At 40.3% G+C, this 27,462-nt stretch overlaps 1 protein-coding gene across 2 annotated transcripts; it reads right to left on the bottom strand.

Annotated features, from left to right (window-relative positions):
* On the bottom strand, positions 1–27,108 carry LOC132842667 (sodium channel protein type 4 subunit alpha B-like). 2 transcript variants are annotated; one of them, XM_060865464.1, is made up of 26 exons: positions 26,924–27,108; positions 25,149–25,473; positions 24,377–24,495; positions 23,795–23,884; positions 23,531–23,659; positions 22,940–23,031; positions 22,563–22,781; positions 22,357–22,420; positions 21,303–21,444; positions 19,844–20,038; positions 19,521–19,601; positions 19,062–19,176; positions 18,630–18,868; positions 18,370–18,543; positions 15,240–15,596; positions 13,846–14,238; positions 9,524–9,641; positions 9,065–9,219; positions 8,793–8,966; positions 7,397–7,519; positions 6,883–7,164; positions 6,296–6,349; positions 5,743–5,884; positions 4,818–4,918; positions 4,060–4,330; positions 1–3,602 (listed from the first exon to the last, which is right to left on the bottom strand). In XM_060865464.1, exons 1-26 carry the CDS (start codon positions 27,022–27,024, stop codon positions 2,509–2,511), a joined length of 5,349 nt encoding a protein of 1,782 aa, XP_060721447.1. In that variant the 5' UTR covers positions 27,025–27,108; the 3' UTR covers positions 1–2,508. The 2 variants fall into 2 exon arrangements, with proteins under 2 accessions (XP_060721447.1, XP_060721448.1); XM_060865465.1 differs by lacking the exons at positions 23,531–23,659; positions 23,795–23,884; positions 24,377–24,495; positions 25,149–25,473; positions 26,924–27,108 and having other exon boundaries at positions 22,563–22,749; positions 22,940–23,006.
* Positions 27,109–27,462: the final 354 nt, after the last annotated feature.

The raw sequence follows: 27,462 nt of genomic DNA, 5'->3' as shown, positions 1-27,462 counted from the left end.
AAAGATTTTCCAGTTTATTAATTGTTATCCTCAAAAAAAACATTTTATACATAAATTATACAGTGACAGAGAAGCAGGTGCAGTTCTGTCAGGTTAATAAAAGTGGCCTGTTGTAGAGACGGTACAGAGAATCAGTGCATGTGAACCAGATATCAGGTGGTTTTAACTGAGAAAATCAAAAAAGTAGAAAACAAATGTTAAAAATTAATCATTAAAAATGAAATTAAAAGAAAAAAAAAGTTCACATTATTTTTGTTATTTTTTAAAATAATATAATATTAATAATATAAATTCTCATTGGGTTAAAATGACCTCTGAATAAGTAGAATAAGACAATTCAGGATATAAAAGAACAATCATATAAGAATCCTGTTATATTGAATCTAAAAAAAAAGTTATTTCAGTGACATGAACTTTATGTACCATTGAGTAGGTTATGTTATGTTTGTAGAATTATTATTATTATGATTATTATTATTAATCTTGCTAAACGTGTATTTATTAGCATAAATGAATCATTGTGACGGAGTATAAAGCTACTTTAAATGAGAGACTTTAAATGCAATCATTGAAAACACAACATGACTGAAGGATTAAAGATAAAGTAAATCTTTACATATACACTGCCCATCAAAAGTACTCCAAATTCCTTTAGTTGTAAATATTAATCAAAAAGCTAACAGAGGAACAACTCCGAGTGAATTAAGAAATGTTTACTATTCCATGAGCTGAAAAATGGGACAATAAACCCAATAATCTAATCTAATATCTGATTCGATTAAACTAAATGTAATGTAATTGGAAATGGCCAAAACCTTAATCTATAACAGTTAATAACACTGCTGTACGTTTGGTGAGTCTTTTTGTTTGGTCTGTAGGGATAACGGTGATTAATCTGTAATTAAACAGTAAATCTAAAGCACAAAGTCAGTAAAGCAAATGTTACAATAACACATCATAGAAATCCATTCTGAAATGAAAAGCTAGCTTCTTAGCTTCATAGCTTCTTAGTTGTTTAATTTAATACGGCATTCACATTGTAACTAGCGTCACTAACTTTTCATTCAAGCTGGCTCGTGCAAATTAGTACAAATTTTACATTTGACATTAAAAAGCATTTAAGACCTTAAGTGTATCTGTCTGGACTCGTACAATTAAACTAGTATATTAATAATATGCAGCTGTATTGATATTGGTTGATAAACTATTGTTTACACCTAATGCTGCAAAGGCTTTCACGCCTCCAGCCAAGAAAATAAGTCGAAATCATCCAAACTCTAGGTTTGTTGTGTGAAATTGCTAGGGTGCTAGTGTGTCCAAATAAGAGATGCGTTCAAATACTGTTTTCAGCTCAACTTCCTCCACGTCTTATTACTTCTGCTTTGCTCAAGCATGTAAAACGAGACACAAGGGATCAAGTCATCATGAGGGTCAGGAACAATGTCATCTTAGTTTTTAAAACTCTTTTTCATTTCAAGCTCTGATTTTAAGTATTTGCGTAATATGTGGATACCTTTTTTAAAAGCCTGAATCGTCTTTGCTGTGTTCAAACAAACTACCCGTAAACGAGTAAGAAAATAGCCAGAAACCAACCAGAAACTAGATTTAAACTTGTTATAGAAACTCTTGTTTAACCAGAAACTCGTCATAGACTAGCCAGAAAATTGTGTTTGAGAAAAATTCAGCATAAAATGGAGGAGATCTTTTTTTAAATGGAAACAGGAAAAAGAAATATGTAATATGTCCCTCACAAAGAAAGGCTAACTCTGCCATTTATACTGCACATGATAACTGTCTGACTTGATTCTGTTAAATAAAGTATTAACTAAGCTATGTCCAAGTGTATGTTGTTATAGTTCAGGCTGAAGCTTTGTTCCCTTTCCTGTTCCCTCGTGCTGTAGGTGGTCATCATGTGGTATGAGGAGTTGAGCAGATGAGGTTGATGACTTAAATGCATGGCTATTGAAACGCATGGCTAACTGATCACACTAAAATAAGAAAGGATTGAAGTCCTTTGCATTATATTCAGACAAATGGCTTCAACATTTGAGTACATTTGATTTATCTGATGTCAGATTTGGGTTATCGGTGATAGAGAAATCGAAACAGCATGTTTTCTTTGTTTTATATTGAATTTTGACAAGAAAAAGTCCTTCTCAAGCTGCACCATGTAAGCTAACAATTTCTTCGGTCTTGTATCAAAAGTATCTAAAAGTCCCATGCTACATTTGTACTTTGTTCTATTTTTTTTCCAGGATTAGGAAACTGTGCTTAGAGCCTGACTAACATCTTTAATGCAATTTTATTTTATTTTTTTAAAGATTTCACGCCACTGGCTTCTTCACAGATTTTAGTTCTTTACTTCTTTATAGTGACCTATAAAACATGTCACGCTCACATGTCCTTCGTATCCGGGACGTGATAACTTTGGAAGAGTCGAACAAGCAGTGGAAGTGACAACAATGTCACATTGATGAAGTTGTATCCAGAAAAACCAGTAAGATCTTGCTACACGATGGACTCCTTCAAGTTGTCGACGTAGTCCGTATCAGGGATAGTGAAAGGGGCGGAGTGTAAGACCACCTCGTTCTGCAGAGCTACACTCGGAGGCTTGTCAATCTTTTGTCTAAAGCTATGGGCTCCCAGTTTGTGAGGATGCTTGAGTTTGTATTTGCGGAAGGCTCTCTGGATGACGATAGCGGCCACTTCCTCCTGCTTCCTTCGGAGAGTGCTGGATATGGGCTCGTACGACACTTTAGACGGGTTATTTGCCATGAATTTCTCCTCCATACTCGACTTGAGCATGTCCATTTCCCCAGACTCACCCAGTACCTCGGCAGTGAGAGCCAGCAGGATGTCCAGACAGTGGATCCTGTCCCCGGGGACCATCGGCAGGTCCATAGCGATCAGCTTGACCGTGTTGGGCTTGGGGATCTTTAGTGGATCTTTCAGTGTGTCGAAGAAATCGGACAGCACGCTGTATTCAATGAATTGCGAAGCGTCCGGATCAAACTTCTCCCAGGTCTCGTAGAACATCTCGAAGTCTTCCTTGCATAAAGGCTCACTGCTCTCCTCCGTTGCCACGTTGAAGTTCTCCAGAATGATGACAATATACATGTTCACCACCACTAGGAACGACATCACGATGTAGCTGCAAAAGAAGACTATTCCCACAGCGGCGTTCCCACAGTTTCCCTTCACATCCGTGCCAGGATTCTCAACGTCCGGGTCACAGTCTGGAGGTTTGCTGTCTAGGATCGGGGACAGTAGTCCGTCCCAGCCAGCAGACGTCGTGATCATGAACATACACATGAAACTGTTCCCAAAGGTCTCAAAATTGAACATGTCGTTAATGCCGGCATCTTTTTTCACATATGCGAAGTTGGACATGCCAAAGATGGAGAAGATGAACATGATCAAAAGGAGGAGGAGTCCGATGTTGAAGAGAGCAGGGAGTGACATCATCAGAGCAAACAGCAGTGTTCGGATACCTTTAGCACCCCGGATAAGTCGCAGAACGCGGCCGATTCTGGCAAGTCGGATGACACGGAAAAGCGTAGGTGACACAAAATACTTCTCGATGATATCAGCTAGGACTAAGCCTGAAAACAAGTTTTTAAAAACAGATCAGGGGCTTAATATAGTTATATATTGAAATGCAAACAATATTTATGGCTCTGATTTAATAAAGGCTTGAATGTGTATAAAATACGAGGGAAAATTTTAAGCTCTCTGTTTAAGGACAATATGTGGATTGAGGCGTTTCTACTTAATAGTGCAAAATACAAATACACAATAACATAAATATGTGCAAATTAACACAACATAGCTTCAGGTGTCAAATTTGTGTTGGTTTGTTTTCGCTATTTGGAAACAAAATAATTTCCTTTTGTGTTGAAATTTCAATAAATATTGCCCTTTATGTAAATAATAAGTTTTTTCCCAGATTCACTGTATTTAATCTGATTGGTCAGTGAATTAGCATCTCAGTAAATCTGAGTAAATGAGTCTAGGAAAGCTAATATTAGCATGATTTTCTTTCCAACACCAGCTACTTACCCACAATTGAAAGTATGACTACGATAAAATCGAAAATATTCCATCCAACGTGAAAGAAATACTGTCGTAGTGCAATGAGCTTGAGCACGCACTCTCCAGTGAAGACAACGATAAAGACAAAGTTGATTATGTACAGGATCTCTTCAACCTCTGCGCTCTGGTCATCCGTCTCCACCATCATGGTGACCATGTTCAGACAGATCAGGCCCATGATCAGGATGTCGAAGAACTGTTTAGTGACAATGTCGAAGACGAAGCCTTGCAAACAGTTCTGCAGGAAATCAGACATCAGATGTGAGGAAAAAGTCTTCAGCATGAGGAAATGATAAAATTAAGGGATTTTTAGACATGAAATAGTTCCCCTGGGACCGAGTACACCCCAGGTTAAGGTAATTAAGGTAACACTGAATCCTGGCTCTTCATAATCTTGCTCTTCAACCCTGATGTGAACTTTTTATTTGCATATTCATGCATCAACAACCCTGATTGGATATATCTAGCATGTGATCGCTTATTGCGTCTCGTTATTTAAAGTATTTTCGTGTTTCGTAACCCTGAGGAAAAAGATGTGCTTCATAACCTCGCTTCTGAATTACACATGTGAAATGTCTTCTACCCCAGGGGAAAAAGTGGGGTTTAGCGAGACCAGTAAGAAGCCCTTACGAGATTTCATGTCAAATAACGATCATTTCCAACTCAAATTTATCGGTAGTTAATTAATTATTAATTTCTCTGTTACACTGAGTACCCCAACCTACTTGAGGGCGTGGGATGGGTTTCTGTGGCTTCTTTGAGCCAAGTTTCTTCATAGCGTTATAGTATTTCTTCTGCTCCTCTGTCATGAAGAGGTCTTGTCCTCCTAAGTAAGGTAACACAGGAAAACGATTATTCTTCATGTTTTAAATGCCCCAAAAAATATATTAAAATAAAATATTTCTCACAGATTATGTGTTACTTATGGATACCAATTGGGGATTTTAATTTAATAATAATAATAGTCACAGCCACGAGCCACATAATATTACAGTTATTTAAGAAAAAAAGGATTAAAATGTGTTTACAACAAAAAATTTATAAATGTTTATTTAATTATGTTTTCTTTTTTATATTATATTATATTATATTATATTATATTATATTATATTATATTATATTATATTATATTATATTATATTGTTGATTAATGATGGAAGGAGTCTCCAGTGTCAGTGAGCTCCACAGCTGGAAGGTCTTCAGAATGGAGGAGTTTATAATGTACAGGAAGTGATGAACTTGTTTTTGCAAACATTCCACATAACAGCAGCAGTAACTCCATTTCAGGGTTAAGGTGGCTCAAATGGTTAAGGCTGGGCTGTTGATCAAAAGGCTCAGCTAATTGGGCTCCTGAGCAAGGCCCTTAACCCTCTGGGAACCCAACCTTCCAATGTGGAATATGTGAAGAAAAGACTTCCAGTGTCCTGTAATGCATGTGTGACAATAATAAAGGCTTCTTCTTCATCACACCACTCTGCTGTTGATTGTTATCTTCTAACAGCACACTCTCAAATTGTTTTGTTCCTTATTCCCTGAAGAAACCCACATGATTAAACCCATGTGATTTCAGTACAACTTATTTATCTATTCCACCTGAAAAAAGGAATTTTGTCCAGTAAACAATTTCAGACTGGTTTGTGTTAATGATACTTATCTTTGATTTCTGTTGGTTGAAGTTATCAATGATGACACCGATGAACAAATTGAGGGTAAAAAAGGAGCCAAAGATGATGAAAATCACAAAGTACAGGTACATGTAGAGGTTAGCCTCATAATCTGGCTGATCTTCCGTCTAGTTAAAGAGTTAAAATGTGTTGATATTGACACAAATCTTGAACAAAGTATTAAGTTTATCTCCAAAACTCGCTCAAACCAACACTTCAAAATTAGCTTGTTTGACCATAGAGGACCAAATCCCACCCAGAAAGCACACATTATCACACAATTTTCAGAATAAAAAGTATTTCATCTGAAGACCAATTTTTCATGTTACTAACTCTATTTACTGTAACAAGAACAAATCAGAAATGTTTCAGTTTACTTCTATATCCTCTATTTTTTTCTGCATCTTGATATAATTGCATCATTCTCCTTTATCTGTGTTTCCAAACAAAATCATACCAAAATGTATACTAAAAGCTGGCATTGAGACTAAAAACAGGACACCTGAGTAGAGTTTATACCTCTGAAGAGTGATGCTTACCAGCCGAGAATCCACTGCAGCATACATGATCTCCAACCAACCTTTAAATGTTGCCTGTGAACCAAAACAATACAAGCAATTAGTATCTCTTACCCATAGCCATGCATCCTTTCATCCCCACATCCATCCATCTATCCATCCATCCATCCACCTATCCAGCAACCCATTCCCACATCCATCCATCCATCCAGCCATACCATTATCCACTGATCCATCCATCCATTCATACCACCCTCCATTCATCCAGCTATCCATAATAACATTCAGTCATCTATCCATTATTTATCCATCCATCCATCCATCCAACTATCCATCCAGCCATACCCCTATCCTGCCTCCCATACCCACATCCATTGATCTATCCATCCATCCATCCATTCATACCACCCTCCATTCATCCAGCTATCCATAATAACATTCATCCATCTATCCATTATTTATCCATCCATCCATCCATCCATACATCCATACATCCACCTATCCATCCATCAATCCAGCCAGCAAGCCATCCATCCATCCATACCCACATCCATCTATCAAGCCATCCATCCATCCATCTAGCCATCCAGTCATCCATGAACACTAACCACTTGAAGCAGGGAGAGGTAGCCCATGCCCACGTTATCGAAGTTGATCTTGGTGTTCATCCATCTCACGTCGTCAGAACTAAGCATCAGCTCCATGCAATCGCTTTTGTTGTTCACCACTTCAAGTGTGAAATACTCTTCAGAGGTGGTGTTAAAGCAATAGTGGAATTTTCCAGCAAACAGGTTCACACCCATTATGCTGAAGATCAGCCAGAAGGACAAACACACCAGCATCACGTTAAATATGGAGGGAATTGCTCCAACCAGGGCGTTCACAACCACCTGAGGATGTTCACAAGAATTCAGAACTGTCAATCCTGTCTACTGATGACTTTTCAGATCATTTTCCAGTCATGTCAGAGAGTATTTTCTTCCTCGCATTGGTGTCAGAGCATCTTGTTAGCTACACCAGCATACAGTAAAATAAAATCTATCTGCATGTAATTAAATTTCAAACTTTGATCAGTCTGAAAATACAATCTACACCATGTCAAAGGAGAAATAATGTACTTGCCCTCATTCCCTCAAATCTGGACAAGGCGCGAAGTGGCCTTAGAGCTCTCAATGTCCTCAGGGATTTGATGGGTCCAAGCTCAGAGTAACCCAGAATGTTAGCTGTCAAGCTGATCAGGGAGACCTGTGTGATGATTTTACAATTTCATAAGGAATAGGAATCATTACCAAAATGCTGACACTGAAGCTACAAATCTTGTCTCTTATTGCTTTTATTCAAGTTTAAAGTTAAATAAGTTTGATTTGAATAAATTATTACTACACTGGAAGTACTTTTGCTTAGGTCAGTGTGTTATATGTCTCATATTCAGTGACTACATTAACGATACACTTTTGCAATTGGCTTATGGGCTTTTTACACCTGGTCACGTCATGTGTTTTCTGTGATCAGATAGCTATCCGATGGTAAAAAGACCAGGTCTAAATGCCCTCCGAAACCTTTTGGAGACGGATATAAATCCGATGGTACAAACCACTTCAGGAGGTGGTCTGGGACGCGTTTCAGATGAAACTGGACAGGTGTAAATGAATGTGGTTGTTCAAGCCACATACGTCAGCGCTATACTCCTCCCAAACAGAAGGATGTCACTCGCAGGTGACTCGCGAGTCGTGCATCATGCCAGTAACAAATGTTTTCCCACCAGTACTGGCTCCGATCTTTCACCCAGGTGTCTCGTTGGGTCTTAAAATGCACTGGTGCCGCCAGCGAAAATGCAGCAAACAGTAAATACTGTTTTTTGTAGCAACCGCATACACCAAAGCGTGTTCCATTTCAATTAACCCGGAAATGAGGTAAAATATATTGGCATTTTGGGCGGGAGTAGAAAGAGCGGATCGATATCCGATTCGCCGAGCCGCATTTATGTGGCCTAATGTAAATGGAACAGTTTTAACAAATCAGATAGATATCGGATCAGAGAAAACACATGAAGTGACCGGGTGTAAAAAGCCCCAAAGATACATGCTAAAGTAACTCATGTGCCTTTGTTACTACAGTGTCTCTCCAGTGTCAAGTTAGGAAACAATGGGTGCCTTCATTTCTGAGAGCGATTTGATGGAAAATTGCAAAGATTAGAAAGAAATAACATAAAGGCTAATTGCAGTAGTGGCTAAATATGCCAGGGCATGCATGGCCTTTTCTTTTTTCTCATAATGTTAATTCTATTCGATTCCTATCCCACTCATGTCCCATTGTTGTTGCTATCTGTGCTACTGAGCAGAACCAAAATATTTATTTTAATAGTATGATACTTGGGAAACCAACACACCCCATTGGAAAACATATGAAGGATGAACTGCTGTAAGAAAATTAACATTTTTCTCTCATCTACAACATTCATGTCTAGTCAATCCTTCATTTATGGTTTCACTTTGATATGATAAACATAAAGACATACGTCAACAATGAGGAAGTCCAGCCAGCACCAAGCGTTGGTGAAATAGATCTTGAAACCATATGCAGCCCATTTCAGAAGCATCTCGATGACAAATATGTAGGTGAAGACCTGATCTGCGTATTCAAGAATGATTTTAATCACTCGTCGCTGCTCAATGTAAATATCTTCAAATGCCTTATTGGGGAAGAAGAAAACATGACTTCAGTCTTCAATGATGTACTGTACCAACTGTAAAGAAAAAAAAAACTTTTTGTCTTTTTCCTCCAGCTCACCAAGGCACCACTGCTGAGGAGAATCATGAAGATGATGAAGGTCTCAAAGTAGTTGTGCTCCACAATGGCATAACAGGTCTTACGGATGTTCCACCATACCTTTCCTCTGCCCTTGGTGATGTCCAAATCCAGGCATGGGCATCGTCTAATGCAGTCTTTGGTGCAGGGTGCGGGAGGTACAGGTATACAATCAAAATATTAATTACAATTTTATGAGAAAATGAAGTTCTCACTCAGATTCCATTACACATCTTTATTTTAGGAAACAGTACTTTAGCTCTATGCTGAAGAATCCAGTGTAGACTGAGCAGCTGGTAAACAGAAACCAGAATCTGAATTAAAGCTACTTATTCCATATTTTACCACTCTGCCCTCAGTAAATTGATTTATTTTATTCTAGTGTTGAATCTGAGGTAACCTGCTTTCTATTTAGAGAGAACAGCACTTAGTGAGTCTCACTGTCTGTGAAGCAATCAGCTGGAGTAATGGGATCTGGTTCATCCTCTGAATCTGCTTCTTCCACCTCTGGAGGTTTGTCCACAGTGCTGCAGCTGGACGAGTCATCTGCATTTTTAGGCTGTCCGGAAGAAGCAAAAAATAAAAGATAGACCCATCAGAACATCTTCAGATGTGCAAAATATGGAGAAGATTCCATTAACAATGAACATATTGATTTCATTAACAATGAACACTGCTTAGTTCATCTCATACCGACCTACAGGCAGAAACTGAAAACAGCTAAACCTGTATTAAGGACTGTAAAAAGATGGACCAAGGAAGCAGAGCAGGATTTACAAGCTTGTTTCTCGCTCACTGATTGGACTGTTTTTGAAGATGCTGCCACCGACCTGGATGAGCTCACAGAGACTGTAACGTCATATATTAGTTTCTGTGAGGATTTGTGTATTCCTACCAGGACTCACTTAACCTACAACAACGATAAACCATGGTTCACTGCAAAACTCAGCCAGCTCCGTCAGGCCAAAGTGGATGCTCACAAGAATGGGGATAGGGTCTTGTACAAACAGGCCAAATACACACTAGAAAGGGAGATCAGAGTAGCAAAGAGAAACTATTCTGAAAAGCTACGGGCTCAGTTTGCCTCTAACGACTCAGCTTCAGTGTGGAAAGGTCTGAAAGCCATCACCAACTACACGACACCATCCCCCAGCACTGTGGTGAATCAACAACTGGCAGACGACCTGAACGAGTTCTACTGTAGGTTTGAAAAAGCCCAATTTTCACCTCCTGTAAACCCCGACTCCAACACACCTAAAATTCAGGTCAGCGAAGATGAGGTGTGTCAGGTCTTTAAGAAGAACAAAAGGAGAAAGGCACCAGGCCCAGACAGTGTTTCACCAGCCTGTCTGAAAACCTGTGCTGATCAACTGGCCCCCATCTTTACTCGGATATTCAACACATCACTGGAGCTGTGTGAAGTACCCTCATGCTTCAAAAGCTCCACCATCATCCCCGTCCCAAAGAAACCCAAAATTACCGGACTAAATGACTACAGACCTGTGGCCCTAACATCTGTGGTCATGAAATCATTTGAAAGACTGGTTCTGGCTTATCTGAAGGACATTACTGGACCCTTACTGGACCCTCTGCAGTTTGCCTACAGGGCAAACAGGTCTGTGAATGATGCAGTCAATATGGGACTGCATTATGTTCTGCAGCATCTGGACAGACCAGGGACTTATGCGAGGATCCTGTTTGTGGACTTCAGCTCTGCTTTCAACACCATCATCCCATCACTCCTTCAGCCCAAGTTATCCCAGCTCTCCGTGCCCTCCTCTGTCTGTCAGTGGATCACCAGCTTTCTCACAGACAGGCAGCAGCTAGTGCGACTGGGGAAACTCAAATCCAGCACCCGCACCATCAGCACTGGCGCCCCGCAGGGCTGTGTTCTCTCCCCACTGCTCTTCTCTCTGTACACGAATGACTGCACCTCTCAGGACCCCTCTGTCAAGCTCCTGAAGTTCGCAGACGACACCACACTGATCGGCCTCATCCAGGACGGTGACGAGTCTGCTTACAGACTGGAGGTGGAACGGCTGGCTGTCTGGTGCAGCCTTAACAACCTGGAGCTGAACACGCTCAAGACAGTGGAGATGATCGTGGACTTCAGGAGAAACCCCCTGCTCTCCCCCCACTCACCATCATGGACAGCATTGTGACAGCAGTGGAGTCATTCAGATTCCTGGGAACCACAATCTCCCAGGACCTGAAGTGGGACATTCACATTGACTCCATTGTGAAAAAGGCTCAGCAGAGGTTGTACTTCCTTCGCCAGCTGAAGAAGTTCAACCTGCCACAGGATCTGCTGAAACAGTTCTACACTGCAATAATTGAATCCATCCTCTGCACTTCAGTGACTGTTTGATCATTTCTCAGTGACAGTGCTCAGCCACCCAATCCGACCTCAGGAGACTACAGAGGGTAGTTCGGACTGCTGAGCGAATCATTGGCACAACTCTCCCTACACTCCAAGACCTGTACTTCTCCAGAGTGAGCAAAAGGGCAAAGAAAATCACTCTGGACCCCTCACATCCAGCACACTTACTATTTGAACTGTTGCCATCTGGCCGACGCTACAGAGCCCTGTGTACCAAAACGACCAGATATAGGAACAGTTTCTTCCCTCAGGCAATACATCTGATGAACACTTAACATACATCTGATGGACACCTAACATACACAGAACAATACCTATTCTTACATTGTCTGCAAGTACGCATTTATATTTTATTTTGCACATCTACATTTGAATTTGCACATCTCTACTTTAATTTGCACACTTATATTACAATTTGCACATACAACTGTCTATTATTTATATGTTCATGTCTTACCATTGCTACATGTTTACACTGTGGAGCTCCTGTACTAGGAAAAATTCCTCGTATGTGGAAACATACTTGGCAATAAAGACCTTTCTGATTCTGATTCTGATTCTGACATATGACATGCTACATGCTAAACTACCGAAACAGATAATTGTCTTGCATTTATTTTTGAGAGTCACTGTGTTTTGCTGTACTATTTCTGTTTAGATTTCTTAGCCAGATTGCTCAGGACATCTTGTACAAGAATATATCTGACTGACTTTACAGGCACAGTTCAAAAGGAGTTATATTTAGCAGTATGAAGAAGACACTGTGAATGATAAGTGTGCTGCATAAATCCATCGCTCAGATTTGGACGCTATTCCTCTTTCACTGACGTAGCCACATGTAACTGAAGCTTAAGGAGTAAACAGATCTGGCTGATAAAGCACAGTTCCATACTGTTTATCCATTAGCATATTTCCAGCTTTTTATTTTTTTCTGGATAATTTCTGAATTAAACATTTTGTAGTACATTTCATTGTAGAAATTTCGACAACATAGCATAAGGTTTGATCTTATCTGGTTCTAGCTTTGGCCTTGTTAAATTCTAGTGAAGTAGAGCTGATTGCTTAGCACCACTGCCTCCACTTCTGCTATGTATCAGCTTCCCTGAGGAGAAACATGGCTGCCAGAGTAATGCCAAGCATTTAGACAAGCGAGAGTATGTTATTTGAGCCACGTAATTCAACCCGGTTTGCAAACATACCAACAAACAGTTGCCTAATGAGTCAGGGCTTATGCGCCTCATTGAAACAAATGTTTAACAAAATGTCTGACCTCAAGCGGCACTGCTTAGCTTTACTGTTCTACTACTAAAATGCACGAACAGACAAGTTTTTTTTGGATACACGGCTATCTTATGCAAAGGGAAATTCTCGGTTGGAAGAAAGAGTGAAAGAGGAACCCAAGAGGTCAGGTGGTTGTCAAACAGGTTAACTAATCATGCTGCGCTAGTGCTGTTTCCCACGCTCCATCACTGTGACACCTGACATCCAGTGCACCCATAAAACCACTCAGTGTCTATGTTTTACCTCTGTACAACCACATATTGCCCATGATATCCACAGATATCCTCTGTGTCGATATAAATGAGGTTTTCATGTGTAAAAGTACTCATGTTTGTTTTCCTATCCACCACAGAGTTATTGACCTGTGATTGGTCAGACAGTCCAGTCTTAATTTCTATATCTTTCATCTAACATAAATCATAGGATTATAGTAAGGCGCTCATGCTGATATGTTATTTTACTATATGAATGATGTATAGTAATGACTGATATACCTGGACATTTATGGTGGATGTTGAATGTGTTCTAATATCATGGTGATAATTAAGCAAGACCAAGTTTCCTGTATGATGGTCCATCCTTTCATCCTTCTACCCATTTTCTGTAGAGATTATCCTACACAGTGTCGCAGAGAGCCTAGACTTGGGCACAACGCAGGGGATATGCTGGATGGTGTGGCAACCCATGTCAGGAACACATTTCCATGGACAATGTCTTTGTATTCGGGGAGGAATACAAAGTACCCAGTGGAGAAACCCCCTAGGTTTAAGTAACACAGGCTTACCGCTAAGCCACCACACCCCCGTTGTAAGGAGATGTTAATTTAAAATTGCTGTATTTCCGCAATTTAAGACAGTGTGTGGCAGGAAGGCAACTTGGAAGGCAATTGGGCAATAATTAAATCCTATCATAGTGCAACAGCTCTCATATAGCTCAAAAAAAGATTAATATACAAATTATTTACATTTTAGTGATGGCTTTTTTTTTTTTTTTTTTTACAAACCAGAATATTCATGAATCTAGATTAGAAATAACTATCAAATCAATATTTCTGTTAACAATAGGTCAGTTCTTTTCTGTTATGTTGAATGTGTGAACTCACTTCCTTTTTTTCATTGACCTTTTCTTCATCTTCAAAAGTGCTATCATCTTCATACGGGCTTTCAACATCAGACTCTCCCTTTGCAATTGGAACAACAGCCATTCTAAGAGCACCATCAAGCTCCAGTTTCAGCTCCTCCTTGGTCTCATCCCCTGACTCACCAGTGTCCATGTGGTTTAGGACCAAATCATTTCCTTTCTTATCCTCTTCCTTCGGTTTCAGCCCCAACAAATGCCTTATGTGTGTGATAACGAAGGCCTTGACCCAGTCGATGCCCCTGGTGATTCTTGATATGGCAATCTGAAGGTTGTTCATTTCACCATCGTCGTCTGATGATGACAAATTATCTCCACTGAAGGAGCTAAGCAGCAACGCCAGGAAAAGATTCAGGACCTGCAAGAAACAAAAGCCATGCGTATCAATTTTCTTTTATCTCAGAAAACAGTCTGAAACAGTTCTCTTATTGTCGTAAGAAAAACGTGTAATAGTTCTATAAAAGAAAAATCTATATTGAACTAAATGATCTGCTACTGTATAATTTGTTAAGTGAATTATTAACTGTTGAGTTAGTAACAAGATGGTTCCTGCTTTTAAAGTTAACTTAGCTGAATTTGCAGTTTCAGAAATTGGGACAATTCATAAATTACACTGCATTTTTTCACTTCTTTTTGTTAAAAATACTACCTATTACCCGAAATCCCAATTTTCACATCCCCAATCAAAATATCTCAGACAAAAACTCCTTTTGCTAGTTTCACTAGCTCACTGGACGAGCTGTTTCCTCTCGACTCTATGAATAGCTGAAACGGAAATATGCTTGCTTACATTTATAGTAAATGGTTGGTTGATACTCAAAGTAAATAAGCCCTATGTATTATTAACTTCTAGTGAGAGGATCACATGATGAATGTAACGTCTATGACAGATCTGTCTCCACAAGAACAACGGATAACATCCACTACAGCATGCTTAGGGATATCAGACTTGCAGGAGAGTTTAAAGTGGCACGTCACAAGTTAATTATCTCAGAGAGACCTGTCCAGTGTTTTTGAACTTTCATGGTAATGGATGACACAATTAGTGTACGGGCCTCAGTAGATGTTGAATGTTGTGAAGTAATGTTTCTTTGCTATTTCACTTAGTAGTATGCTTAAAGGAATGTGAAACAAATTCATTTGGTTTATATTAAAAGATTCCTCATGTAGTTAGTGATTCAGGTAAATCCAGGTAAAAAACTCTACCTTAAAAATGATCTGTATGTGTAATAACTCTGTTAATGCTGGACCAATCATAGACCAATCTGAGCTCACGAACGCCCAATAGAGAAACCTTGAAAACCAAAACAACAAAACAGACAGACCCCGTTGTGATTACCTGACTGAGGTGATACTCACCACCAGGTTTCCAATCACCATGACCATCATGAAGACGGTAATGCACATGGGCTGGCTTGCCACCTCCATGCAGTCCCACATGGTTTCAATCCACTCGCCACAGAGTATCCGAAACACAATTAGGAATGAATGGAAGAAGTCTGTCATGTGCCAGCGTGGCAGCTCACAGTCTGCAGCGATTTTACAAACGCAGTCCCTGTAGCTCTTCCCAAACAGCTGCATGCCCACCACAGCAAAGATGAAGACGATGATACCCAGGACGAGCGTCAGGTTCCCCAGGGCACCCACAGAGTTACCAATAATCTTAATCAGCATGTTTAGGGTGGGCCCTGTCTTTGTCAACTTGAAGACACGCATCTATATTGAATATTAATCACAACATGGTTATATAATAGTTAGCTTTAAATAAACCAGCAAGAAATACCAGTTTGTGGTCAGATGGGACACAATTTAGTGAGCTGACAAGCAATGCTAACAAACTTTCAGACTGCAATGTTTGAATACTAAATAAAAAGTTAAGCAGTTGCTAGTTAAAGGTGGGGTCTCCGATTTTTGAAAACCAATGTTGACATTTGAAATCACCAAAACAAACACATCCCTAACCCAAATGGGTCCCACCCCTGTATTGATAGCTCCGCCCACACATAAATACGTAACCCAGGCAACTAATGGAAAGAAATGTGTTTATCATAGCTGAAAGGAAGAACAATACGATTGCAGATAAACAAACAAGCAAAAATGACACACAAGCATAATCATGCAAAGGACGACATATATTAGTTATGTGTAACAAAGCAAAACCAACGTTACTCACCTATCGAGAAGGAAAAAAGCGCCTTGGCGTCTTAAGTAAAGTTGGCCTCATATTCACAGATTGGAGTTTCCCAAGTCAATAACATTCATTCATTCATTCATTCATTCATCTTCTACCGCTTATCCGAACTACCTCGGGTCACGGGGAGCCTGTGCCTATCTCAGGCGTCATCGGGCATCAAGGCAGGATACACCCTGGACGGAGTGCCAACCCATCACAGGGCACACACACACTCTCATTCACTAACGCACTCACACACTCCGGACAATTTTCCAGAGATGCCAATCAACCTACCATGCATGTCTTTGGACCGGGGGAGGAAACCGGAGTACCCGGAGGAAAACCCCCTAGGCACGAGGAGAACATGCAAACTCCACACACACAAGGTGGAGGTGGGAATCGAACCCCGACCCTGGAGGTGTGAGGCAAACGTGCTAACCACTAAGCCACCGTGCCCCCCCGAGTCAATAACTCCTGAGCTAAACGCTGTTACTACACAAAATGCGGTTGTAGCTGCCTCTCTACATTACTACGATAGAAAAGAAGTGTTATTTGTGTAGTAACAGCATTTATCTCAGGAGTTATTGACTCGTGAAACTCCCGCTCCTTCAGTTCTCTCCAGCGCTGGAAAGCTGATCCTATATTAACACAGGTCCTACTTCTTGCCTTATCGTAAGCCTTTCTTCGCTTTCTTTCTTTGTTTTTATCCTCCATGTCAATGTTAAAACCGCTTTCTGCTAATGTCATACATGCACACTGAACACTTCAATGCCTCAATCATTCGGACCAATCCTGTCCCTGTCACAGATTCTGCCTCAATACCAGTCTTTGTTATAGATCCTGTCCCTGTCACAGATTCTGCCTCAATACCAGTCTCTATTATAGATCCTGTCCCTGCATCACCCATTCTGCCTCAATACCAGTCTCTGTTATAGATCCTGTCCCTGTCACAGATTCTGCCTCAATACCAGTCTTTGTTATAGATCCTGTCCCTGTCACAGATTCTGCCTCAATACCAGTCTCTATTATAGATCCTGTCCCTGCATCACCCATTCTGCCTCAATACCAGTCTCTGTTATAGATCCTGTCCCTGCATCACCCATTCTGCCTCAATACCAGTCTCTGTTATAGATCCTGTCCCTGCATCACCCATTCTGCCTCAATACCAGTCTCTGTTATAGATCCTGTCCCTGCATCACCCATTCTGCCTCAATACCAGTCTCTCGGGTAGATCCTGTCCCTGCATCACCCATTCTGCCTCAATACCAGTCTCTGTTATCGAACCCGTCCCTGCATCACCCATTCTGCCTCAATACCAGTCTCTGTTATAGATCCCGTCCCTACAACACCCATTCTGCCTCAATACCAGTCTCTGTTATAGATCCTTTCCCTGCATCACCCATTCTGCCTCAATACCAGTCTCTGTTATAGATCCTGTCCCTGCAACACCCATTCTGCCTCGATACCAGTCTCTGTTATAGATCCTTTCCCTGCATCACCCATTCTGCCTCAATACCAGTCTCTGTTATAGATCCCATCCCCGCAACACCCATTCTGCCTCAATACCAGTCTCTCATGTAGATCTTGTCCCTGCATCACCCCTCAGTGCTGGTCTCACATGTCGATTCTGTCCCTTTTCTGTCTCAGGCCCTCACACTGACCCAGGCTCTTGATCAAAAGCACACAAGCACTAAGTGCACATTCCAACACATTGACAGGCCAAGTATGGCAAGCTGTTGAGTAGTCATATACTCACAGAATACAGTAGCTTGGGCCTATTGCTTCACGCATAATCATAATAAAAGTGCAAAGTGCAAAAACTCTCCAATTTGTCTACAGAAATGCCAACACCACACTATATGATTCTTCCCATATGTTTGCTTGTTCATTGATGAACTGAATTTGCCAATAAATATGAAATATACATATTATAAAATTTGCATCCTATGAACTATGAGAAGAATCAGATAGTGTGAGGTCAGCTATTTACCAAAACAAGGGTGTGAAGTCCTCCAATAGGTTTCTTGTGCTCCAATCGGTCATGTCCAACTAAAACGTCCGCCGATTGTAGGTCAAATTCTTCATTCTTGCTTCCAAGTGTAGAGGGACTAGTGTAATGAGTGTGAAATCTCAGATGTTTGGATACGAGAAGCAATAAGGCTTCCATCATCTTAACTGTAATATTCAGTATGCTATCAGAGCAGGCCATTGCATCAAGACGACTTATGTACAACCTTATTAGCAACAATTGATAACGTGTAATTCTCTGCATCTGTTTATATACAGTTTCTGTTAAGTGGATAAACAATTACTTACAATTCGGAAGGACCGGAGCACAGAGAGCCCTTCTACGTTAGCCAGTCCGAGTTCCACAAGACTCATGGTCACGATGATGCTGTCAAATATATTCCAGCCAACCTGGAAGTAGTAGTATGGGTCCAGCGCTATGAGTTTGAGGACCATCTCCGCAGCGAAGATGCCTGTGAACACCTAGAAATAAGTACTCATAACTAAAGTGGTTATATTTGAGGGCCATTTAGAAGATGCCGGTGTCTGGTTTGTGCCTATCACCTTACCAAATTCCCAACAGATAAGACATGTTCGAAGTCATCAGTCATTGGATAATGCTCCATGGCCAAGAAGACTGTGTTTAATACGATGCAGATAGTGATGCCCAGGTCCACAAAAGGATCCATCACAATGAAGTGCACCCATTTTTTGAATTTGATCCATGGTACACAGCAATTCCACTTTAGAAAAATGTCTGCAAACTTGTACCAGCAAGGTGGGCATGGCCTTTCTAGCTCTTCCAATTCTCAAAAAAAAAAAAAAAAGAAGAAATTTATAGGATATTATTATCATGATTATTATTATTATTTTAATGCAAACAATACCAGCATCCAGTGAAACTTTTTACGTTTTTTTACCCCACAAATATGTAAACTGTTTTTGTTCATCAAATCTGTTGAATCACATTTCATTACTCATAAACAAACTAAAGAATTTACCTTCTAGTGTATGGCTTGCAGCGCTTATAACACTGGCTTTCCTGTTTTGCTGGCCAGGTATTTCTAGTAAATCCATGCTTCCTTTGGATCCATTTGATTTTTTCACCTCAATACACTTTAAAGACATGGCAGAATGGAAATAAAATTAGTGTCTAATTGGACTGTAATGTTTTGGCAAGATTTAAAGTATGGCATGAAAAATGTTTTATTATATATATATATAAAAAACAGTAATTCACCATGGATTACATTTTATTCTTAAATAAAGTAACACTAGAGACTCCTTGCATTAAATACCAGTTGAACATCTCCTAACAGAGAACTTACTGTATACAAGAAATTCATTAACACTTCATCACAAGTAATCAGAATTCAGTACAGGTCAGAATTTAATACTGAATTTCAGTTCAGGTCTTATGTAATAAAAGTACAGAGAATTTGTTGGTGTTTGTGTGTTACCTCTTCATGATTTTCATCATACTCTTCTTTCTTATTGCTCGAGAGCGAAGTCATGCTTTCTTTCATCATCGCTTTTTTTTGCTGGTCGGACAAATAAAACTAATAGATTACTATTTTATGCAAATTTTTTATTGCAAATTGTTTTCATGTTCCAAATTTTGCATGTATTTTCTAAAGCAGCATCCAGAACAAAATTTAGAAAATTGTAGGAAAATGACAAGCCAGAAACAAAGTCTCAGAGGTGAGCTGCCCCTGAGAAGGCTATGCTATTAGCCATGCTAAATAGGAATGAAATGAACAACATTATGAGAGAGCATGCTTGCCTCAGATTGCATTTTGAGCTGCTCCATGATCATGTTATACTCTTCTTCTTTCTCTTTAGCTTCAGCTCTAGTGGCTTCGTTCTGCTCCGCATACGCCATTGCCACCACAGCCAAAATCAGATTGATCAGATAAAAGGAGCCTAAAAAGATGACCACGAAGAAGATCATGTAGGTCTTCCCTGCTGACCGGAGCGTCTGAAACAAGAGACAACATGAGAAAATGTTTATTCTGCAGTTCTCTAAAATGATTCCCTCTTTTTAAAAAAAAAAAAAAAAAAAAAACATATTACAGATGTACTGACTTCATTGTACGATTTCATTTATTTTAATTCACCTTTAATGATTTTTTTAATGTATTTATATCCACATTATTTCCATTGTTAGCATGGACTTGTCCGAACACATTACTCATATAACCACACACAAAATGTAATTATATATTTCCTTAAAGGTGGGGTCTCAGATTTTTGAAAGCCAATGTCGACATTTGAAATCACCAAAACAAACACGCCCCTAACCCAAATGGGTCCCACCCCTGTATTGATAGTTCCGCCCACAAATACATACATAACCCAGGCAAATAATGGAAAGAAACGTGTCTTTATCATAGCTGAAGGGAAGAACAATACGATTGCAGATAAACAAACAAGCAAAAACGACACACAAGCATAATCATGCAAAGGACGGCATATATTAGTTCTGTGTAACAAAGCAAAACCAACGTTACTCACCTATCGAGAAGGAAAAAAGCGCCTCGGCATCTTAAGTAAAGTTGGCACAGATTCACAGATTGGAGTTTCCCGAGTCAATAACTCCTGAGCTAAACGCTGTTACTAGCAAAACGAGGTTGTAGCTGCGCCTCTACATTACTACGATATAAAAGAGGTGTTATTTGTGTAGTAACAGCGTTTAGCTCAGGAGTTATTGACTCGAGAAACTGCAATCTGTGAATATGTGGCCAACTTCCTGCTCCTTCAGTTCTCTCCAGCGCTGGAAAGCTGATCCTATATTAACACGTCCTACTTCTTACCTTATCGTAAGTCTTTCTTCGCTTTCTTTCTTTGTTTTTATCCTCCATGTCAATGTTAAAACCGCTTTCTGCTAATGTCACACATGCACACTGAACACTCTCTCCGCACATATTGGCAAGAACTGCCCCTTTCTGCTCATTGGCTACACGTTTGTTTTGATTTTTGTTTTGATTTTTGTTAATTATTTTTGGCCCGACTCAGTTTTCTGAAGCATTTCTCAAAAATCAGTGACCCTGCCTTTAAGCGTAATTCTCTCTGTCTGTGCTCCATAGCGAGAGTGGTGAGTTAAATATAAACATGTTTCGGTACTTACTTTATCACTACACAGCTCCGTTAGTGAAGCATGACAAAGCAAGCATAAAGAAAGGTGAAAGAATAATGGATGTGTAACAGCATGCGAGACTCGTGGAAAATGTGGATGTACAAACCAGCTGGAACAAATTTTCCCAGTAGTCTTCTGTCATGAGGCGGAAGAGGGCGAGGAAGGCCCAGCCGAAGTTGTCGTAGCTGGTGTAACCGTAATTCGGATTCCTTCCTGTTTTCATACACACATAGCCCTCGGGACACACTCTGTCAATATCACAGTACAGCTGAGTTATACAAAAAGATCAGATGGATAGATAGACATTTTGTATTAAAAGGGAAAAAAATAATGAGAGCCCAATTAATGTGTCTAAACTTATTTTTTTTTAACTCCAAGTGTCATGACAAGATTTACAGCTTAAATGTGTTTAATGATGTGTTTTCCCTCAGCACAGCACCACACATTCATTCATTCATTCATTTTGTACCGCTTATCTGAACTACCTCGGGTAACGGGGAGCCTCAGGCATCTCAGGCATCATCGGGTATCAAGTCAGGATACACCCTGGACGGAGTGCCAACCCATCGCAGGGCACACACACACTCTCATTCACTCACACACTACGGACAATTTTCCAGAGATGCCAATCAACCTACCATGCATGTCTTTGGACCGGGTGAGGAAACCGGAGTACCCGGAGGAAACCCCGGAGGCACGGGGAGAACATGCAAACTCCACACACACAAGGCGGAGGCGGAAATCGAACGAAATAACCACAAGGATGATAAATTAATTCATCTTTTATTAGAAGGTTAGAAAGTGGACATGTAAAAAATAACCAATATATTAATATAATTTACTTCAATGTAATAATAAAAGGAATAAATTATTATCCTGAGACATTTTCTTCTTCTATTGATGCACTCACACTCACACACACTCACACACTACGGACAATTTTCCAGAGATGCCAATCAACCTACCATGCATGTCCTTGACCCGGGGAGGAAACCGGAGTACCCGGAGGAAACCCCAGAGGCACGGGGAGAACATGCAAACTACACACACACAAGGCGGAGGCGGGAGCACCACACATTTGTTTCTATAATTGTCCCTTCTCCAAAATAAAGATCATATCATAACTAGTGAAGAGGAAACTCCTTGTCTGACCAACATACCCAGAGTCTGAATTGTTTCCACAAAGAAGTGGGTCCAGGCTACCAGGCAGGAAGTAGAAATACTCTGCAAAACAAAACAAAACAAAACAGAGAAGTCCCTGTCAGCGTACAGAAGAGCAGCATGACAAACAGACTCCTGCTAAACCTTCACCATTAACATCATATCATTTGATACTAATCTGGCTTCAGATCTATGCTCCAGTTACCAGGATCGTTGATGAATTGTTCCCAGTCGAAAGTGCTGTTTGTGTCTGTGTTGTTGACGAAGCTCGGTGGAGGCCACAGGACGCATTTGTTGCGCAGAATTCCCATGAACAGCTGCAGGCCAATGAGAGCGAAAACGGCCAGACAGAAGATGGTCAGGATCATGACGTCTCCCAGCTTCTTCACAGACTGAATCAGTGCACCAACAATGGTTTTCAGACCTCCAATACACACACACAGTAAGTGTAAACTGTATTTGCATATACCCATCTCTTGTAAACTCTCTCTCTCTCTCTCTCTCTCTCTCTCTCTCTCTCTCTCTCTCTCTGACTCCTTAAAGGCTTATGTGATATGATGTGGAATGCGGTTAAGGACGCACCAGGAATTACAGTGATTGTTTTCAGGGCTCGAAGCACACGGAAGGTCCTCAGAGCTGAGACGTTTCCCAAGTCCACAAACTCAGTGATGTACCTGCAGACACACAGCATCCAGAAATACAGACTCATTCAGCACAGCCACGGTGATGTTTTCACAAGACTGCTGAGAACATCAGCGTGGGCTTCAGACTGTAGCTCAGCTCAGCTCTCTAACATCTCACTGAATGTAATTACGGAGTGTTTACACACACTGTCCACATTAATAATAACACTATCTGCAGGGGCAGGTAAGGACAGAGAGACAAATGATCAAATAGTGAATAGGGAGATATGGTTTCAAGAAATATAACAGAAAGAAAAAAGGACAGAAACAAATGTTGGTAAGTAAGAGAATGTGGAAAAAAAATATGATCGGGAAAAACTGAAAAATAAAAAAGAAGGAGAATGAGAGAAAGGAAAATAAGAAGAAATAAACTATAAAAAGAGGAAAAAAAGAAAGAAAGAAAGTAGAGTAGTCCTTTTTCTAAGTGTAACTGAAGTGAAAAATAAATATAAATTAAATATATTTAGATTTTTGCACATCTTCTACTCACGCCATGCTGATCACCATGAAATCCAGCCAGTTCCACGGATCTCGAAGGAATGTGAAGTCTCCGATACAGAACCCTCTGGATAAGACTTTAATCAGAGCCTCGAAGGTGTAGATCCCTGTGAACACGTACCTGACACACAACACACACACGAACTGAGAATGTGGGAAACACGCTGGAGTGTGAGAAGATAACTGAGCTGTGAGATACACCATGGATGTATTTTAGATGGAGATGGTTGTGTATTCAATAGAGGTTCAGACTCACTCCATAGTTTTGCTCCACTCAGGTGGGTCGCTCATGGTCATGAACACGCAGTTGGACAGGATGGTTACCATGATGAACATGCTGAACAATTTACTGAACAGTTAAGGAGCAGTGAGTGTGTGTGTATATGTGTGTGTGTATGTATGTGTGTGCGTGTGTACATTATGTGTGTAGGTATGTGTGTCTGTGTGTGTGTGTGTGTGTGTGTATGTGTGTGAGTGTGTGCGCGTGTGTGTCTATGTGTGTGTGTGCATGTGTATGTGTGTAGGTATGTGTGTGTGTGTGCATGTGTGCGTAGGTGTGTGTAGATATGTGTGTGTGTGTCTATGTGTGTGCATGTGTATAGGTACTGTATGTGTGTGTGTATGTATGTGTGTGCATGTGTATGTGTGTACAGTAGGTACGTGTGTGTAGGTATGTGCGTGTGTGTGCATAGGTGTGTGTGTGTTTGTTCATAAATGGTTTGAAAAACAATGAAATAAGGCTTTTATTTTTTAGTACTGAACTCATGGAAGTCTGATAAGAGATCAAACAACAGACATTTATCAAGGATCCGATCACATTTGTGCAAATCAAGGATATGAGTGAATGAGGACTCGGATGGAGAATCTGCGGATGGGGTTAAAGGGGCTGAGGAGGTAACATGCTGACTCAACATTGAACCTGTTGATTGTATTCCCTTTGCTGATCACAATGAAAGTCTGTAAAGACACAAAAATACATTAATCAAATAAAATGAAGACAATCAGCTACACAAAATGTCTTCACCAGACATTCACCAGACCATAGCTGTGTGTTTACTGGTATCCTGGTGTGGTAGTAAAAAAGCTGACTGATTCTCTATAACAGTGTGTTCTGTAGTGGTGCATGTCTCTTTTTACACTCAGGCGCGTTTGTGGTTAAAGACGTTACTTCCTGTCCAGCTATACACAATCGTTCCGTTGCTTCTTTTCAATGATGATGATGTTAATAAGACGAAAACATGCAGCATGTCACAGAGAAACCAGAAATCTGCAGCTTTAGTTCTGATTGGGTGTGTGTGTTCACTGTGTGTGTGCACTTTGGATGGGATGGGATCTGATTGTTTGTTTTTTTTGCAAAAACTGCAAGATAAAGCAAGAATTATTTTATGAGGAACATCCAACGTATACGTTTCTCTGTGTTGACTGTTACTATAGAAACGATGACATTAGAAAGAGCATTAAAATAAACTGCCGTTTCATCTCCCGCTCCATGTTTGTCTAGAGTTTAAACTTTGACCGTGATTTCAGAAAAACACTCAAAGGCCTGAAAATAACTCTAAACATATGACTGAGTGTGATATCATGGTGCACAGAGAGGAGGCAGGACTGACTTTCTTGGATTTGTAGTAGGGATCGAGTTCTTCCAGAGGGATGTTCAGGAGCTCAGGTGGAGGATCTCCATAAATAAATGGTAAGGGTTTTCCAGCTTCCAGGTCTTTGGAGGGTTTGGGCAATTCCTCCTCAGGGATCTCAATGTTCTGGGCTTTCCTGTTTGCATTTTCAGCATCTTCCTCTGCTTTAAGTCGCTCGCACTCAGCCAGCGACTCTGGAGTGAAGCGGCGTAACACATTGGTGCCTGCGTGGGGGAGCAAACAGGCCATCTTCACATTCTGCTGGACGAGAGATGAAACCAGCTCGGGGTCTCTCAGTAACGCCCTGCCCAGAGAGGAGAGACCAAAGGTGAGCAAGTGAGGGATACTAGACAGAAGAGGAGAGGAGAGGAGAGGAATGTAGAGGAGAGGAGAGAAAAGGAGAAGAGAGAAACATAGAGGAGAGGAGAGGAGAGAAGAGAAGAGGAGAGGGAGCGAAACATAGAGGTTGCCACTCTTCAGAGGAGAGTGAAAGAGAACAACTTGCTATTGGCCACCTTAAATACCTTTTCTCATGATTGGATGCACCTGTCTATGAAGTTCAAGGCTTAATGAGCCACCAAACCAATTGTGTGTTCCAATTAATCAGTGCTAAATAGTTACAGGTATTCAAATCAACAAAATGGCAAGGGTGCCCAAATTTATGCACCTGTCTAATTTTGTTTTGATGCATATTGTACATTTTCTGTTAATCCAATAAACCTCATTTCACTACTGAAATATAACTTTAGTGTCCTTCAGTTATTTAGTAGATCAAAATGAAATTGCTGATCCAAACACCCAAATATTTATAAATGACACTTTATTAGGTACACCTGTCCAACTGCTTGTTAACGCAAATTTCTAATCAGCCAATCACATGGCAGCAACTCAATGCATTTAGGCATGTAGACATGGTCAAGACGATCTGCTGCAGTTCAAACCGAGCGTCAGAATGGGGAAGAAAGGTGATTTAAGTGACTTTGAACGTGGCATGGTTGTTGGTGTCAGACGGGCTGGTCTGAGTATTTCAGAAACTGCTGATTGACTGGGATTTTCACACACAACCATCTCTAGGCTTTACAGAGAATGGTCTGAAAAAGAGAAAATATCCAGTGAGCTGCAGTTCTGTGGGTGCAAATGCCTTGTTGATGCCAGAGGTCAGAGGAGAATGGCCAGACTGGTTTGAGCTGATAGAAAGGCAACAGTAACTCAAATAACCATTCGTTACAACCGAGGTGTGTAGAAGAGCATCTCTGAACACACTACACGTCAAACCTTGAGGCGGATGGGATACAGCAGCAGAAGACCACACCGGAACTAGTAAGGTGTACCAAATAAAGTGTTGAGTTAAACTGGTGAGTGTGTGTGTGTGTGTGTGTGTGTGTGTATATATATATATTTATTATTATTATTATTATTATTATTATTATTATTATTATTATTATTTTTTTTTTTTTTTTTTTTTTTTTTTTTTAAGTTTGATATTAACTTTCAGAGCGAAGAAAATAATAAATACTGATGAAGGAAAACCTTTTTCATAAACTTCTTGATGTTCCACAAAAGTAAATGATAAAAAAATAAAGGTAATTCTTTAATAAATAAATAAATAAATAAATTATTGAAGCACTCAATGAAGAATTGTTACGTTATAAGAGGAATATAACTCCTGGGATGTGAACATAATCAAGCTTATCTTTGTTTCAATAAATCGTTAAACAACACTCCGACGGCTAAAAAAAGTTTTTCTCACTTACATTTGTCGCGGCCATAGTTTCAGTTTTTCTGCTCTCTTTGGATTAGCGGTGCGATTCCTGAGCCACACCTCCAACAGTGAGATCTTTTTCTTTTTATTCATCCTCGACGCTCTGAAGTGCTCTGTTCTGATGAGGAAGGTTGTAGTGCACTGCGAGACTGTCGTGTCCTACACGCACTCTTACCCTGAAACACTGCTGGACTTCCAGCCCCCTCACTCACAAAGCCTAAAAACTGGACTGAGAACAATGACTCTTTTGCCTTTTTTTTTTTTTTTTTTTTTTTCTTTTGGGGGGGGTTACTCACAGGGAATTAAATATTCGCTCTTCTTCTACAAGTTTTGGCTTTTCCCGTTAGGGGCCACAGCAAATCATTTGTTTCCACCTAACTCTATCTTCATCATCCTCTACTCTTTATAACCATCTCCCTCCTCTGTACATGTCCAAACCATCTCAATCTAGTCTCTCTGACCTTGTCCCGAAAACAGCCAACCTGAGCTGTCCCTCTGATGTGCTCGTTCCTAATCCTGTCCATCCTCGTC

The sequence above is a fragment of the Tachysurus vachellii genome, chromosome 3 (genome assembly GCF_030014155.1).
Source record: "Tachysurus vachellii isolate PV-2020 chromosome 3, HZAU_Pvac_v1, whole genome shotgun sequence".
Lineage (NCBI taxonomy): Eukaryota > Metazoa > Chordata > Actinopteri > Siluriformes > Bagridae > Tachysurus > Tachysurus vachellii.
Note: the sequence above shows the minus strand (reverse complement) of the source record. Positions and strands in the feature narration are given on the sequence as shown.